Genomic DNA, 17,216 nt, shown 5'->3' with positions numbered 1-17,216 from the left:
TAGGAAGAGCTGCTCAGAAAAAAACCCCCGGAATAATAAACTTCACATTTTGCCTTAGATTTAAGAATATGGGGGCCAGCCCTGTGGCCAAGTGGTTAGGTTTGCGCAGTCTGCTTCAGTGGCCCAGGGTTTCACTGGTTCAGATCCTGGGCACGAACATGCCACCGCTTGTCAGGCCACACTGAAGTTGCGTCCCACTCACCACAACTAGAAGGACCCACAACTAAAATATATAACCATGTACTGGGGGGACTTGGGTAGAAAAAGCAGGAAAAAAAAAAGATTGGCAACAGTTGTTAGCTCAGGTGCCAATCTTAAAAAAAGAAAGAGAAAAAGGAATATGGAATCCACTAAAAGATCTAGGTATAAAATCCTACTCATAATTATATTACTGAATGTGTTTCTAGCAATATTGTAGATGACTGATGAAATTATCAAACACAAGCCAAATGCCAATGATAATATCTTGGAGAAAAGTTCACCATCTAAACTCCGTGTCCACTTGGCTGGCTGTTGAGCTTGGACAGAAGCAGAAGTAGTGACCAAAAGCTTTTTCAAAATGGAACTTCCACGTGGACAGATGATAGGAGCCCTGAGTGGACTGCGGAAGGCCACCTGTAAAGGACAGGGTGCCCCTCCCAAAGGAAGCCTCTGCAAACTGCCTCAATGGCTCTTCTCCACCAACCAGCCTTCAGGCACAAATGCTTTGAAAGGTACTTTTCATAGCTTTTAAAGCATCCTTCCTTCATCTCAATGTCATAACACATCTCTCTCCCACACCAAAAGTATTAGGGAACCATCTAGACTAGGATTACAGCGTAACTCTACACAGTAGTATATCTGTATCATGGTAACTCTTAAGGAAGCCATATGTGGTAATTTTCCTTAGTCTTGGCCTTCCATTTTAGTTTGTTTTCCCTGGTCTACTTTATTAGTAATACTTTCTATTTTACTGCATGTCTTCTTGTAAACTGATTGAAATCCTGTGTACAGGGAAATATAATATGCATATATCTGCACCACCACACAGACTAGAACGCAGTGTTAGTGTTGAGTGAGCGTTTTTGTGGCCACTTTCAGGCCCATCCCTGGTCCAAACTTCTTTTATTCTGTTTGGCACACTGTGCTGTAGTTACATGCCAGTCCTTCTTGGAGAGACACAGTTCCTCAGGAGTTGTCTTTGTGCCATAATTGTTTGAATGCAGAGAAATTTAGATGTAGACGAACACAGGATGTGGTGGTTAATTTTATGTGTCAACTGAACTGGGCTAAGGGATGCCCAGATAGTTGGCAAAACATTATTTCTGGCTGTGTCTGTAGGGGTGTCTCCAGAGGAGATTAGCATTTGAATCAACAGACTGGGTCAAGAAGATTGCACTCACGAATGGAAGGTGGGCATTTTCCAATCTGCTGAGTGCCTGAATAGAACCAAAAGGCTGAGGAAGGACAAATTTACTTTTTTTACTTGAGCTGGTACATCTATCTTCTGCTGCCCTCGGACATCAGTGTTCCTGGTTCTCGGGCCTTTGGGCTGGGACTGGGACCTATACCACCAGGAACTGGTTCTCCAACCTGCAGACAGCAGATTGTGGGACTTCTCAGCCTTCCAACTTTTGTGAGCCAATTCCTATGATAAATCTCCTATCGGTTCTGTTTCTCTGGAGAACCCTAATACACAGGTCATAATGCTTTGTTTTAATTTTTATAGCTAATGTTGCTAATTAGTCCCAAATCTTCAAAACCCTTGTGAAGATCACATCTTGATATCTGGCTTACAACTTCAGTTATCAGATTCCCGTATGTCACCATTCAGATAAACCTGAAGGCAAAGACAATACTCCCCCACCCCAATCTCTGAACTGATACACTAACACAAGACTTAAAGACAAAAATCAAAAACATTGTTAGAAGGTTTTGTCATCATTGGCTCAAGTAAAAACACATTCACAGTATGAAGAAACATTTTAAAAAATGTGCTTTTTGCTTTTAAAAATATTAATCTTACTAAATCTCGACCCTTGAGTATACATCTTTCTAATATTCTGTGACAAAATAAGAAGTTCGCATAGACATAAGAAGTTCGCATAGAGCACCTTTGCTGCACACCAAAGTACAATGGTTGTCCTGAGGAAAAGCAGCAGTGTGACTGTTTGAGTCGTGAACTGAACTAGCTGCCTTTTCACAGATCACTATTTTTTACATTGTAGATTCACATGCAGCCGTGAGAAATAATACAGAGAAATCCTGCCTACACTTTACCTAGTTTTCTCCAATGGTAATATCTTGCAAAACTATAGAATAACATCGCAATCAGAATATTGACACTGATACAGCCGAGATATGGAAACTTTCCATCAACTCAGGGATCCCTCCCTTCTACAGCCACACCCGCTCCCCTCCTGCCCCCCAGCCCCTCCTCAGCCTCTGGCAACCACCAATCCATTCTCCATTTCTATAATTCTAAGACTTTCTTTTTTAAGGTAAAATTTACCAAGCCACGAATTACATGGTGCCTGAGGCAGCGAGAGAGTCAAAACTCGCATTCAGTCGACAGGTGAAGAGGATTTTAGGTGTATTTTAATTTTAAACCGCTGGGAGCCATCCTGCTGAAAATGAAAGCAGCTGGAAGGGTGTTTAAAGATCAAAACTGAAATCTCAGAATTGGAAGCTCAAGTTTAATACGGCCGTTTAAGTTGATTAAGTTCAAAGTACGGAAGATAATTTTCAAGAACCATGTGAAAAACATAAAAAAAGAAAAAAAAGGTCAAATGACAGGAAGTCTCCATGAAGGCATTTTAATAGCAGCAGATAGCAGCTGAATGGTCTTCTCAATCCCACAGTTGCATGACTTACTCCGCCACTGTCAGCATTTACTTTGGCAAAGCAAACGAAAACCTACATTTAACCCAACCACTAATAAGCAGCCTTGACTCTAAAGGCTACGAAAAGTTCAAGTAAACAGTCACCTGTTACATCATCAGCAGGGTCACAGTCTTCAGAAGCTGCGCGAACTTTCTCTTTCCTATAACTGTCCACACACTTGCAGAAAAAGAAATTCTTAACATTTCCTACTTTCCCAAAGATGCATTTTCCAGTAATGGTCAGGTAGAGGTCCTTTCACCAAAGGAAGGTTTCTCCCCGCTCACACTCTTCGCCATTGTTAACTATGATGAATACAAGTTGTCGCAAAGTGTTTCCAGAACTTTCGGTTTTTTCCCCCACTACAATTTTCAGACTCTGTCATTTATAACAGAATTAATGGCATAGGTTAAAGAAAAACTACAATTACTTTAATCCATAAAATTGTTTTTGGCCAAAGAAACAGAGATAGCAAAAGATACCCAAAAGAATAATTATATCACATTCTATCAGAGTACTAATCTTAATGAATATCAGCAAGAAGGGAAATTCTAGAAAGAGCAAGTCAATTTTATACCTGTAACAGAATATACAAAGTTCAAAACAATGAACGATTCCAAAGACTAACTCATTAACATCTCTTTTCAGTAACAGACAACTTCATCTAGTCAATGGGACTGGATGACTGGCCTGGAGACCTCAAACCAGTGGTGCTCAAACGTTAGCCTGCATCAGAATCACCCGAGAGCTTGTCAAAACAGACTGCTGGCTCCATCCCCAGAACTGGATTCAGTCGGTCTGTGGAGGGGTCTAAAAACTTGCATTTCTAATAAGTTCCCAGGTGATGCTGATGCGGCTGGTCTGGGGACCACACACTTTGAAAACCACTACTCTAAGCCTTCTAAAGGCTCTCAATTTTTGTTGAATTTTTCTCTAGAGATCTCAACAGGGGACCAGCAGAAAACACCAAGTTTGTGAGCCCTAACTGTCTGATGGTTGAACTGCTCAGCTGGTCTTTGAAATAATTTATCTGAGGTAATATAGTTCCACAGTTCAAAGTAATTCAGTGTTGAGCTATGTATCTGCAGCTTAGAACTCCAGACCCCTTTTTCCCTATTTCACAGAAACAACAACCAGCTGTGTTCCATGCTGCATTACAGAGGGCAAATGTCTACTCGACTGTGGGAGAGTGAGGGGCTGAGGCTCTGATTTAGTGGGGCTTCTCCCCTCGAGATGCAGGGGCAGCTTCACAGTGGTTTCTGGAAAAAATCCATGTGTTCTTATTCCCACATCAGCCACTTCATAATATGAAAAATATAAGTAAAATCCTGGTATGTTCAAATTCAACAGATCTTGGCCTCAGCCTCAAAGTTTTTTAGAACTGTTCTATGCACGGCTCATCAGATTCTTGGCTAAAGGGGAGGATGAAATGACATACGTGGAAGCTCCAAATGTCTTATTTTAGCTGGTTCTCCACCTCCTCCCTATCAAACCTTTTACATGTAAGTTATTAAGAGTAACAAAATCATTTCAGTATTAACTTTTTAAAAAACTTCTCATCTTGTGTCAGTAACAGCAATGAAATGAACAAAGAAGGGAAGACGATAGTCAAAGGGTATAGACCGAAAACTCAGCTCTAAAAAATGGACAAATGACCATACAGAGAAATTAAAATTAGTATTTTCATTTAACAGCAAAAATTTACTCAACTGTGCTAGCTGCTAAAAGCTGAGATGTTAATAATACACATGGCTGGGGGGTGGGGTGGGGGGCAGAGAAAATACATCCACCGTGTTTTCTAAATAGTGAATCTTAGTTGTCTGGCACACAGCTCGCTTAATTTATCGGGATCTCAGTCTCGTTGCTTGTGAAGTCGGATTAGAGTCTTCCCTACATACCTCTTAAAATTATCATGAGGATCAAACACACACCTAGATAATCTTGCTTGTACGTATTACTTATACACTACTTTTTATTCTCTGAAACTCTTAGCTCCATCTCAATTTCAGGCTAAAAGAAGACCATGTATCTCTTGTTGAGTTGTTTTTTCTTTAAATTTACATCATAGCAGGGATAACAAGCAGTAAAGAATATCTATATTAGAATAAGGAGAATTTAGCAAAGTTGCTGGAAAAAAGCAAGCACAGTCCTAGCCAAGAACAACTGTAACAAAGTGTAACTTTAAAAAGGATACAATAAAAACCAAACCGTTATCTAGTAATAAATCTAACAAAAGATGTGCAAGAATTTTATGGAGGAAACTTAAAGAAAAAGACCTAAATAAATTTAGAAAAATATTATGCACTAGAGCATAACTATGTCAATCCTCTGCCAAATGAAATCAATGAAATCCCAATAAAATCTCCAGAGGATTTTTCACAGAACTTGACAAGGTAATCCTAAAGTATATAATATAGAAATCACAAAAACATAATGTTGAATGAATATAACAAGTTGTAGGATACTCCAATATCATTATATAATACTTTTAAACATACAAAATATTACATATTGTCATAGATTCATATATATGTAATAACAGTATAAAAGCGTGCATGAGAATGATAAACATCAAATTCTAATCATCAAATTCAGAAGAGTAGTTACTGAAGGCAACTGGATCAGAGAGACATAAGCTAGAGTTTCAGTTTTACTTGAAATCTTTGATTTCTTAAACTGGGCGGTGGATACAAAGATGTATTATATTATTCCCTGGTCTTTAAACTCTTTCTGTATGTCTTAAATATTCTTAGAAAACCCATAATGCCTTTTATCTGAGAACCATGTTACTACATGATCTAGCTTAGTAGTTCCCAAACCCCAATAGCTACATCAGCACCACTTGAAGTACTTGTTAAAAACACAGGGACTGGGCGATGCCAGAATCAGAAGTTCTGGGAGGGGAGCCATGCGATTCTAACGCCCAGCCTCACTGGAACCCTTGTAACCAGTAGCTATTAATAACTAATCTATCAACAAAATTGGTTCCAAACTGAGAATGAGATATTTAAGTGCTTAACATTGCCTAATCACTTTCCAACTGGTGCAACTGTCTAAAATGTGGATTTTAATCTGAGGGCAAAACCATACAAATTTTAAAGTATATCCTTTACTATACTTCCCCCCAAAACGTCATACATGTCAAAACTAGGAGTATCTAATAAAGCAATAGTATGAAATGATTCCATGGCAGAACATAATTCCTTCAGACCCTTCAGAGGGAATAACACGCCATAGCAAAATTCCACCAGAGATGATAAAAGGTGCTATTGTTAAGAACAAAGTGGTACAGGTCACTGGCAAGTGCCCTCAAGATGTATTTCCCTGAAGTATGTGGATGACAACACCATGCTTCTTTCCTTTCCTAATTTTCTTCCCTTGAAATAAAATCTTAGCTAAATTTGTCTAAAGAAATGCACAGAACCAATGGGAAACACAAAAACTAAATATAGAAAGAAAATAATTTGTTACAACTTAGAGGTATCAGCACCACTATGACAATCTTCATAGCCCTGCTCCTAAGAAATACAGTTAACTACAGAGGACTAAGTTGTTAGAACACTCAAGGGCTGAGAAACCTATGCTATTTCCCCCTAATTATTTAAAAATTACAACTAAAAACATGGAAAGGGACTATTTTGATATCTTACACAACTAGAATCTGCTCAATGCATCAATATAAAAGGACTCACTTACCAGGGCTTTCTACCCGCTTATAGTGGTAAGGATTGATGCACACCTCCTTCTGCTTGGAACCAAAAGGGAACTCACAGCATTCCAGTGGTTTTAGTTCATGGTGGCTCTGAAGGTCAGGCCAGCGCCAAACCCGGCAGTAGATGACGTGAGGCAGCCCCTTCCGGTGGGAAACCTGCAGCCTGCCGTCCAGAGAGCGGGGAATGGTGACACAGTTACTCGGCTGCCCCGGGCAGCTCAAGGCCTTTTCCAGTTCCTCCATGGCACCTTTCTTTTTCTTCAGTTTTTTCACCAAAGCATCAACAGCTTTCTCTGCCCATTTTTCTTCTTCATCACCCTGTTTCCACCCAAGAAGTCTCTTCACAGCTGGACTTGTGAAGGAAAATAAACTTGTCACGTTCATAATGACTGCACTGGTTAGAGAATCTTTGTATTTGGTAAAATAAAGGAGTCTCCAAATGCAAAGGACAATGGAACAGACTTCACTCTATTTACGTAGGGTTCTCCTTAGCTCCTTAGTTTTGAGGTCCTGAAGAGTAGAAACTACCATTCCTAGTGTTTCAAAAAGTAAGCCAAGGTCAGCACCTAGAAGAGAAAAAAGGGAAAAAATCTTTTAAATCATCTGTACCACAAAACCACAATTTATTAAACAATTACTATGGGCCAGGAACTATTTTAAGTGCTTTTATGTATTACAGTTGCTATGGAGAGAATTATGACCCCCCTAAAACTCAAGTTGAAGTCCCAACCCCCAAGGTGACTTTATTTGGAGATGGTGCCTCTAAGGAAGTAATTAAAGTTAAATGAGATCATGAGGGTGGGGCCATAATCTGATAGGATTGGTGGCTTTATAAGAAGAGGAAGAAAGGTTTCTTTCTCCCTATGAGCACACACTGAGGAAAGGCCAGGTGAGGACACAGAGAGAAGGCAGCCATCTGCAAGCCTGGAAAAGAGCTCTTGGCAGAAACCGAATTGGCTGGAACCTTGATCTTGGACTTTCCAGCCTCCAGAACTGTGAGACATATTTTCTTGCTTAACCTACCCAATCTATGATATTTTGTAACTGGAGTCCAAGCAAACTAATACATAGTATTTAGTCCTTTAAATAATCCTTTCAGCTAAGTAATACAATCATTGCCATTTTACAGACAAACGAACTGAGACATGGTTTAATAATGTTACTGTTTACATGAATTCTGAGATAGAAACAATAGACACCTTGGCACACAAAAAAATCCAAGTTCTTGACAGATATATAATTTTTCACATTTAGATTCAGAGGCTCTAAAAATATATTTCAAGATATACCTCAATCAACAAAAACTGAAAACAACAAGAAAAAAATACTATAGTCTTAACATCTGTTTTTGGTTTGTTCCTCAAGTATCTCTCATGCTAAAAAAGGTAGTTATATTTCTACTACACAAACGTAGCAACATTTTAGGGTATTTACTCAGTAAACAAGCCTGTGCCTATGGGCTACAGGGCAAGTAAGGTAGGAAATTTATTTCTCACTTTTTCAAATTTGCTTTTTATTTGACATGAGAGGAATGAAGCACATGAACACACCCTGTACCAAATTCTTTAGTCAAGCTGTCTCATTTAAACCTAGTTACTCTTCACCAAATGAAAATACAAAAGGTGAAAAAGATTTAAAGAGGATAACTTTGCATACACCCCAGCTAAAATACAGCAGCATGTATCAAACCAACCTCCTCTCAAAAATAACTATGAAAACTGAATAAAACACAAAAAAAAATCAAAAAAAAAAAAAAAACAGCCCAGCTTTTTAAAGGAATCAAAGAGCAACCAAGATACTTAGGACATGAGGGGCCAAGATGATGAAGAGAAGGGAAAAGCAATGGAGTGAGCTGAACATTCTTCACTGCTTTTCTTCTCAAGGCATCTGCCAATGCCTAAGCTATAAGAAGCAAGAGACCTAGCAGCCAAGAAGAAAGATGATAAAGAATGAAGCAGAGACTTCAGTAGTCTCATAGTGTTGAAACAAAAAAACTGGAGTTGAGGGCCTGCTGAAAAAGAGGTTCTGGTAAATACACAAGGCTTTCAGTTGAGACCCCTCGAGGGATATGACCTAGTGTAAGGGCAAAAATGAAAAGGACCAGTTTTAATACTGAAACACAGCCTACAATCGTCTTAATACTAGACTGAATCAAGGTGATGGGAGAAGAGGAGAAAAAACTGTGACAGAGGCAGTATTTATAGCTACTGACCAAAGACTTTCAAAACTGACAAGAGACATCTAGCCACAGATTCATGAAGCCCTATAAGTCCCAAGGAGGATAAATACAAAGAAATCCACAAGTTCTGATGTGTCATAGCACAGTAAAATTGCTGTAAACCTAAGACAAAAATCTTTAGAAAGACACATTACTCTCAAGTAAGTACAATAAGGCTGAGAGCTGACATTTCAACAGAAACAATGGAAATAAAAAGACAATGAAATGACATCTCTAACATGCCAAACGTCAACAAATAGCTGATAACTTAGAATTCTATACTTAGTGGAAAGATGATGCAGAAATGATTGTGAAACAAAGATACTTTCCAACAAAGAAAATCTGACAGAATTGACTTCTCTCAGATTCATTAGGCAGAAGGAAAAAGATCCACAAAGAAGCAAGGAACTGCAGGAAAGAATGAAGAGCTCCACAAGGGTAAATAAAGGTAAGTCTAAACGAATACTGACTTAATGAAACAATAATAGGAATCTCTTGTGGTGTTCAAAATACAAAGTTAAAGCACATGACAAAAAAAGCAGAAAGGGGTAAGTGACACTAATTTTCTAAAGTCCCTGTATTACCCAGGCTGTGGTAAAGCATTAAATTATTATTCATATAATACGTTTTGAAGTTATGTCATAATAAAGCAACCAAGGAAAGAATAATTTAAAAACTATAAAAAGGGAATAAAGGAGTTAAAAAACATGGAATTATTTTTAAAAGTATAATTAATCCAAAGAATATGAGAAAAAAGCAGCAAATAATAGATAAGACAAATAGAAAACGGTAAGATTTAGACCTAATCCCAGAAGTATCAGCAATTACTTAACTATAAACAAATTAAATATGCAAATAAAAGACAGGAGTAGGGATAGGGAGCAGCACTTAACTATATTGTACTTACAAAAAACATACATTAAATATAAGGACAGAGAAGGCTGAAAGAAAAATGATGGAAAAAGATACATTATGAATATTCTAACCCAAAAAGCTGCCCCAACTATCAGGCAAAATAGACTTTAAAATAAGAAGCAACACCAGAAATTAAAAAGAAAAAGAGGAATGTTTCATAATGTTGAGTTGATCCACCATGCATCCGTCACAATCCCCACCATGAATATATCACAATCCCAAATTTTTTGGCAAGTAACAACAGTCTCAAAATACATAAAGCAGATTCTCTGAGCTGCCCTCGATGCCCAGCACATGCCAGCCCATCTTCTCCCTGCTTGTTGGTTCACAACCTCAGGAGTTCCCTGGGTAAAACTAGAAACTGGCCCCAGTACACTGAGGGCAAGGGGAGATCAAAGAAATGGACTCCAGACTGATATTGTCACTGGCCACCAATTAGAAGAAATTTCTGTGATTGTCTGAATTTGTATGTCTCCTTTCTCAGGAGGAGTGATGTCAGTAACATGGCGGAGTGAGCGCTTCCCTTAGACTCTCCCCTCGAAGATACAACAAAAAGGACATTCATATACCAACAGAGAACATTCACACAACACAAAAGACATGTGAGAGACCCACGCAGCCATACGCCCGAAGGTGGACATGCTGGACCCCCAGGAGGAAGTGGAAGGAGGTAAGGGGTTCTCCTCTCCTTCTCCAATGGCAGTGACCCTGGGACTGCACACAGCTCTGAGAGGAGCAGAGGGAGGGGGGTGGCTCTCCACAGGAACACCTTCACTCTCCAAGTTCCCTCAAACCCCATGGGAAAGCCCCATACATAGGCGGCTAAACTATTGCCAGGTTGTCTTCATCAAGCCAGCACCCCAGGAGAGCAGAAAGTGAGGGCAGAATGAGAAGCCCCAAGGAGCGTGCATGTGAAAGAAAGCGTCCCTCCCCCTGCCTAGCACTCCAGCTCAGCCTGTCAGCCAGAGAACCTGCACATATGATAGAAAAGCAGCAGCTATAAGCAAGGGAGCCATGGATTGTGGCAGGCTCAGAATGCACAGCTCCCACCCTAGTGGCGGCAGGTGGAAGCTGCAACCAGATACTATCACTATACAGAGGCACAAATCCATGCTATCAAGCAGGATAAAAAATATATTAATATTCCAGACCAGAAGGAAAACAAGAACCCTGAAATCAATGCTGAAGGCACAGGAACTTATAATCTAAATGACAAAGAATTCAAAATAGCTATCATAAAAAAATTCGACGACTTACCAGAAAATACAGATAGATGGTTCAATGAAATCAGAAACTTCTTCACAAAAGAAAATGAAACTATAAAGAAAAACCAATCAGAAATGTTGGAGATAAAAAAACAATGGATGAGATAAAGAAAAATCTGGAATCCCTGAATAACAGAGCTGATTTACGGAGGACAGAATTAGCAGCTTGGAGGACAGAAATACAGAAATGCTTCAGATGGAGGAGGAGAGAGAACTATGACTAAAAAGAAATGAAGAAGTTCTTTGAGAAATATCCAACTCAATTAGGAAATGTAACCTAAGGATTACAGGTATGCCAAAAGGAGAAGAGAAGAATGGAACAGAAAGTCTGTTCAAAGAAATAATAGCTGAGAACTTTCCAAACCTGGGAAAGGAGCTGGAAATACAAGTGAAAGAAACTATTAGAACTCCTAATTAATTATATCAATGTCAAAAGACCTTCTCCAAGGTATATAGCAGTAAAGCTGGTAAAAGTGAATGACAAAGAAAAAATATTAAAAGCAGCAAGGCAGAAGAAAGTAACTTACAAAGGAACTCCTATCAGGCTTTCCAGGGATTTCTCAGCAAAAACCTTACAGGCTAGGAGAAAGTGGAATGATAGCTTCAAAATTCTGAAAGACAAAACCTTTCAGCCAAGAATACTCTATCCAGCAAAAGTATCCTTCAGATATGATGGAGAAATAAAAATTTTTCCAGATAAACAAAATCTAAGGGAGTTCATCACAAGACCTCCCCCCTCCCCAAGAAATGCTCAAGAAGGCCCTCACACCTGAAAAAAAAAAAAAAGAAAAGAAAAAGAGAGGGGTTATAAAGCCCTGAGCAAGTAGATAAACAGGTAGACAAATCAGAAAATTGCAGCTCTCTATCAGAACAGGTTAGGAAACACTTAATTATAAAATTAAAGATAAAGGGAAGGAAAACATCAAAAAATAAATATAATCCTGTCACTTTAACTACAAACTCACAACACAAGATGGAATAAGTTGTGACAAGAGTAACTAAAAAGGGGAAGAGAAAAGGGATGGAATTGGCTTAGTCTAAGAAAATAAGAGGCTATCAGAAAGTGCATTATCGCATCTATGAGATTTTTTATACAACTCTCATGGTAACCACTAAACAAATACTCAGAACAGAGACACAAATAATAAAGAGAAAACTAAGAAAACCATCATAGTGAACTACCAAACTGAACTGGTAGTCTGGGATGAGAAAAAAGGGAAAGGCAGAAGCAGCAGAAAACAAGTGATAAAATGGCAATATTAAGACACCATATATCAACAATCACTCTAAATGTAAATAGATTGAATTCTCCAATCAAAAGACACAGAGTGGTAGGATGGATTAAAAAACAAAATGCAACAATATGCTGTCCCCAGGAAACACATCTCAGCTCTAATGACAGACACAGGCTCAGAATGAAGGGATGGAAGATGATACTCCAAGCCAATGGCAAGCGAAAGCAAGTGTTATCATACTTATATCAGACAAAGTAGACTTCAAGACAAAACAGGTAATGAAAGACAAAGAAGGGCAGTACATTATGATAAAAGGGACATTCCATACAGAAGACATAAAATTTACAAATATATATGCACCCAACACAGGAGCACCGAAGTACATAAAGCGACTATTAACAAACCTAAAAGGAGGTGTTAACAACAACACACTAACAGTTGTGGACCTCAACACCCCACTTATGTCAATGGATAGATCATCCAGACAGAACGTCAACAAGGAAATAGTAAATTTGAATGAAAAACTAGACAAGATGGACTTAATAGATGTAGATAGAACACTCCATCCAAAAACAGCAGAAAGCACATTCTTCTCAAGTGCGCATAGAGCATTTTCAAGGATAGACCAAATGTTGGGGAAAAGGCAAGCTTCTATAAATTTAAGAAGATAGAAATCATATCAAGCACCTTTTCCAACCATAATGCTATGAATTAGAAATTGATTACAAGAAAAAGCTGGGGAAGGGACAAAAGTGTGGAGACTAAACAACATGCTGCCAAACAACCAATGGATCACTGAAGAAATTAAAGGAGAAATAAAAAAATATCTGGAGACAAATGAGAATGAAAATACACCATACCAACTCATACGGGATGCAGCAAAAGCAGTCCTAAGAGGGAAATTCTTAGCAATATAGGCCCACCTTAACAAACAAGAAAAATCTCAAATAAGCAATCTTAAACTACACCTAACAGAATTAGAAAAAAAAAAAAACCTAAACTCAGCAGAAGGAGGAAAATAATAAAAATTAGAGTAGAAATAAACGAAACTGAAACAAACAAAAAACAGTGGAAAGGATCAATGAAACAAAGAGCTAGTTCTTTGAGAAGATAAACAAAAATGGCAAACCCTTAGCCAGACTCATTAAGAAAAAAAGAGAGAAGGCTAAAATAAAATTAGAAATGAAAGAGGAGAAATTACAACAGATACCACAGACATACAAAGGACCGTAAGAGAATACTTTGAAAAACTACATGCCAACAAATTGGACAATCTAGAAGAAACGGATAAATTCTTAGACTCATACAACCTGCCAAAAGTGAACCAAGAAGAAATAGAGAACCTGAATAAACCAATCACAAGAGATTAAAATAGTAATCTGAAGTCTCCCAAAAAATCAAAGTCCAGGACTATATGGCTTCTCTGGAGAATTCTACCAAACATTCAAAGATTTAATACCTGTCCTTCTCAAACTATTCCAAAAAATTGAGGAAGAGAGAACACCTCCTAACTCATTCTACACGGCCAACATCAGCCTGATACCAAAGACAGACGAGGAAAACACAAACAAGAAAAACTACAGGCCAATATTGCTAATGAACATAGATGGGAAAATCCTCAGCAAAATATTGGCAAACCGAATACAGCAATACATTAAAAAGATCATACACCATGATCAAGTAGAATTTATACCAGGGACACAGGGATGGTTCAACATCCTCAAATCAGTCAACGTAATATACCACATTAACAAAACGAGAAATAAAACCACATGATCATCTCAATAGACCCAGAGAAAGCATTTGACAAGATCCAACATCCATTTATGATAAAAACTCTTGCTAATATGGGTACAGAAGGAAACCACCTCAACATAATAAAGGCCATATATGACAAACCCACAGCCAACATCATACTCAATGGGGAAAAACCTGAAAGCATCCCTCTGAGAACAGGAACAAGACAAGGGTGCCCACTATCACCACTCTTATTCAACTTAGTACTGGAGGTTTGGGTCAGAGGAATTAGGCGAGAAAAAGAAAGAAAAGGAATCCAAATAGGCAATGAAGAAGTGAAACTCTTGCTGTTTGCAGATGACATGATTTTATATATAGAAAACCCTAGAGAATCCTTCAGAAATTATTAGAAATAATCAACAACTACAGCAAAGTTGCAGGGTACAAAATCAACTTACAAAAATCAGTTGCATTTCTATACTCTAATGACAAACTAACAGAAAGAGAACTCAAGAATACAATCCCATTTACAATCTCAACAAAAAGAATAAAATATCTAGGAATAAATTTAACCAAGGAGGTGAAAGACCTATACAGTGAAAACCATGAGACAGTACTGAAAGAAAGTGCTAACAAAGAAATGGCAAGATATCCCATGCACCTGGACTGGAAGAATAAATATAGTTAAAATGTCCATACTACCTAAAGCAATCTACAGATTCAATGCAATCCCAATCAGAATCCCAATGACATTCTTCACAGAAATAGAACAAAGAATCCTAAAATTCATATGGGGCAACGAAAGACCCTAAATTGCTAAAGCAATACTGAGAAAAAAGAACGAAGCTGGAGGCATCACAGTCTCTGACTTCAAAACATACTACCAAAGCTATAGTAATCAAAACAGCATCGTACTGGTACAAAAACAGGTGCGCACATCAATGAAACAGAATTCAAAGTCCAGAAATAAAAGCACACATCTACGGATAGCTAATTTTCCACAAAGGAGCTAAGAACATATAATGGAGACAGGAAAGTCTCTTCAATAAATGGTATTGGGATAACTGGATAGCCACATGCAAAAGAATGAAAGTAGACTATTATCTTTTGCCATACACAAAAGTTAACTCAAAGTGGGTCAAAGGCTTGAAGGTAAGACCTGAAACTGTAAAATTCCTAGAAGAAAATAAAGGCAGTACACTCTTTGACACCCGTCTTAGCAGCATCTTTTCAAACACCAAGTCTACTTGGACAAGGGAAAGAAAAGAAAAAATAAACAAGTGGGACTTGATCAGACTAAAGAGTTTCTGCAAGGCAAAGGAAACCAGGATCAAAATGAAAAGACAACCCACCAACTGGGAGAAAGTATTTACAAATCATATATCTGACAAGGGGTTAATCTCCAAAATATACAAAGAACTCACACAACTGAACTACAAAAAAACAAACAACAAGATCAAAAAATGGGCAGAGGATATGAACTGACATTTCTCCAAAGAAGATATACACATGGCAAATAGGCATATGAAAAGATGTTCAACATCACTAATCATCAGGGAAATGCAAAACAAAACTACAATAAGATAACACCTTACACCTGTTAGAATGGCTATAATCAACAAGACAAAAAGATAACAAATGTTGGAGAGGAGGTGGAGAAAAGGGAACCCTCATTACACTGCTGGTGAGAATGCAAACTGGTGCAGCCACTATGGAAAACAATATGGAGATTTCTCAAAAAATTAAAAATAGAAATACCGTATGACCCAGCTATGCCACTACTGGCTATTTATCCAAAGAACTTGAAATCAACAATTCAAAGAGACTTATGCACCCTTATGTTCATAGCAGCATTATTCACAATAGCCAAGATGTGGAAGCAACCCAAGTGCCCATCAACTGATGACTCGATAAAGAAGACGTGGTCTATATGTATACAGTGGACTACCACTCAGCCATAAAAAGACAAAATCGTCCCACTTGGAATAACATGGATGGACCCTGAGGGTATTACGTTAACGAAATAAGCCAGACAGAAAAAGACAAACACTGTATGATCTCACTCGTATGTGGAAGATAAACTAACACACAGACAAAGAGAACAGTTAGTGGCTACCAGAAGGGATGGGGGTTGGGAGGTGGGCACAAGGGGTGAATGGACACATTTATATGGTGACTGACAAATAATAATGTACAAGTGAAATTTCACAATGTTAAACTATTATGACCTCAATAAAAAAAAATACATAAAGCAGAAACTAACAATTAAAATGACAAACCCAGAATCTTAGTGGGAGATTAATACAATAACTAATAAAACAAAAACCAATACATACATAAAATTAATAACATGCTTAAAAACTTGATCCAATTCATGTACCTAGATGACTGTAGCCAACAATTGCAGAATCACTAACACTTTGTTTATTATACTCATGTAATACTTAGCCAAAGTGACCATATAGCCAGCCATAAAGCAAATCTCTACATGTATCAAAACCATACAGAATAAGTCCTTTAGTCATAGTATAACTAAGAAATCAATAACAAAAATATTATTATTGAAAACAGTTATACTTTTCAACAACTCGTGGATGAAAGAAGAAACGACAGTGGAAATTAGAAAACATTTTTAACTTAATGATTATAAAAATTTGACACATCAAAACCTGTAGGATGTGGCTCAAGCTTTGCTTAGAGGGAAATTTATAGTCTTAAATACATATATTAGAAGAGAAAAAAAGCTGAAAACTAATGTTCTATGTATCTACCACAAAGAAAAAAAATAGGAAAAGTAAATCCAAAGAAGCTATAGGACATAAGAGCAGAAATTTAAAAAAAAAAAAAGCATACTAGAGAAAAACCTATAAAATCCAAGATGGTTACTTGAAAATACTAATAAAATTGGATAAACCTCTAGCAAAACTGATCAATAAAAGGCACAAATTACCAATAACAGGGATAAAAAGGGAAAATCATCACTGATCTTCAGAAATTAGAAAGATAATGATTATGTAGAGCTGTCAGGCAAATTGTGCACGTCTACAGCTACCATGTGGTGGTCTGCTCATCTGTCTTCCTCACCCCGTGAAAATGACAGGAGTCCAATCCTCCTGTCTTCGGAGCCCTATACTGTATCTGGCACACAGCAGATCCTCAATAAATGTTTAATCAATGACTTAGCTCCCGGAAGAAGCGAGAAGGCCAAGTGTGGGGCTTCAACTTTACTCAATTAAATATGAATAAACATAAATATTATTCAATAGCCTGTAGGG

The 17,216-nt window shown here is 37.8% G+C and overlaps 1 protein-coding gene across 8 annotated transcripts in view; it reads right to left on the bottom strand.

Moving 5' to 3' along the window:
• SMAD1 (SMAD family member 1) overlaps positions 1-17,216 on the bottom strand; it is an 80,002-nt gene that overhangs the window by 37,090 nt on the left and 25,696 nt on the right. For all 8 annotated transcript variants that reach the window (XM_044767182.2, XM_014838122.3, XM_070504840.1 and 5 more), the window contains one exon: positions 6,556-7,137. In XM_044767182.2, the coding sequence (XP_044623117.1) occupies positions 6,556-6,955 (400 nt within the window). In that variant the 5' untranslated portion in view covers positions 6,956-7,137. The remainder of the gene's footprint in view (positions 1-6,555; positions 7,138-17,216) is intronic.

Source organism: Equus asinus, chromosome 3, assembly GCF_041296235.1.
Source record: "Equus asinus isolate D_3611 breed Donkey chromosome 3, EquAss-T2T_v2, whole genome shotgun sequence".
NCBI lineage: Eukaryota > Metazoa > Chordata > Mammalia > Perissodactyla > Equidae > Equus > Equus asinus.
Note: the sequence above shows the minus strand (reverse complement) of the source record. Positions and strands in the feature narration are given on the sequence as shown.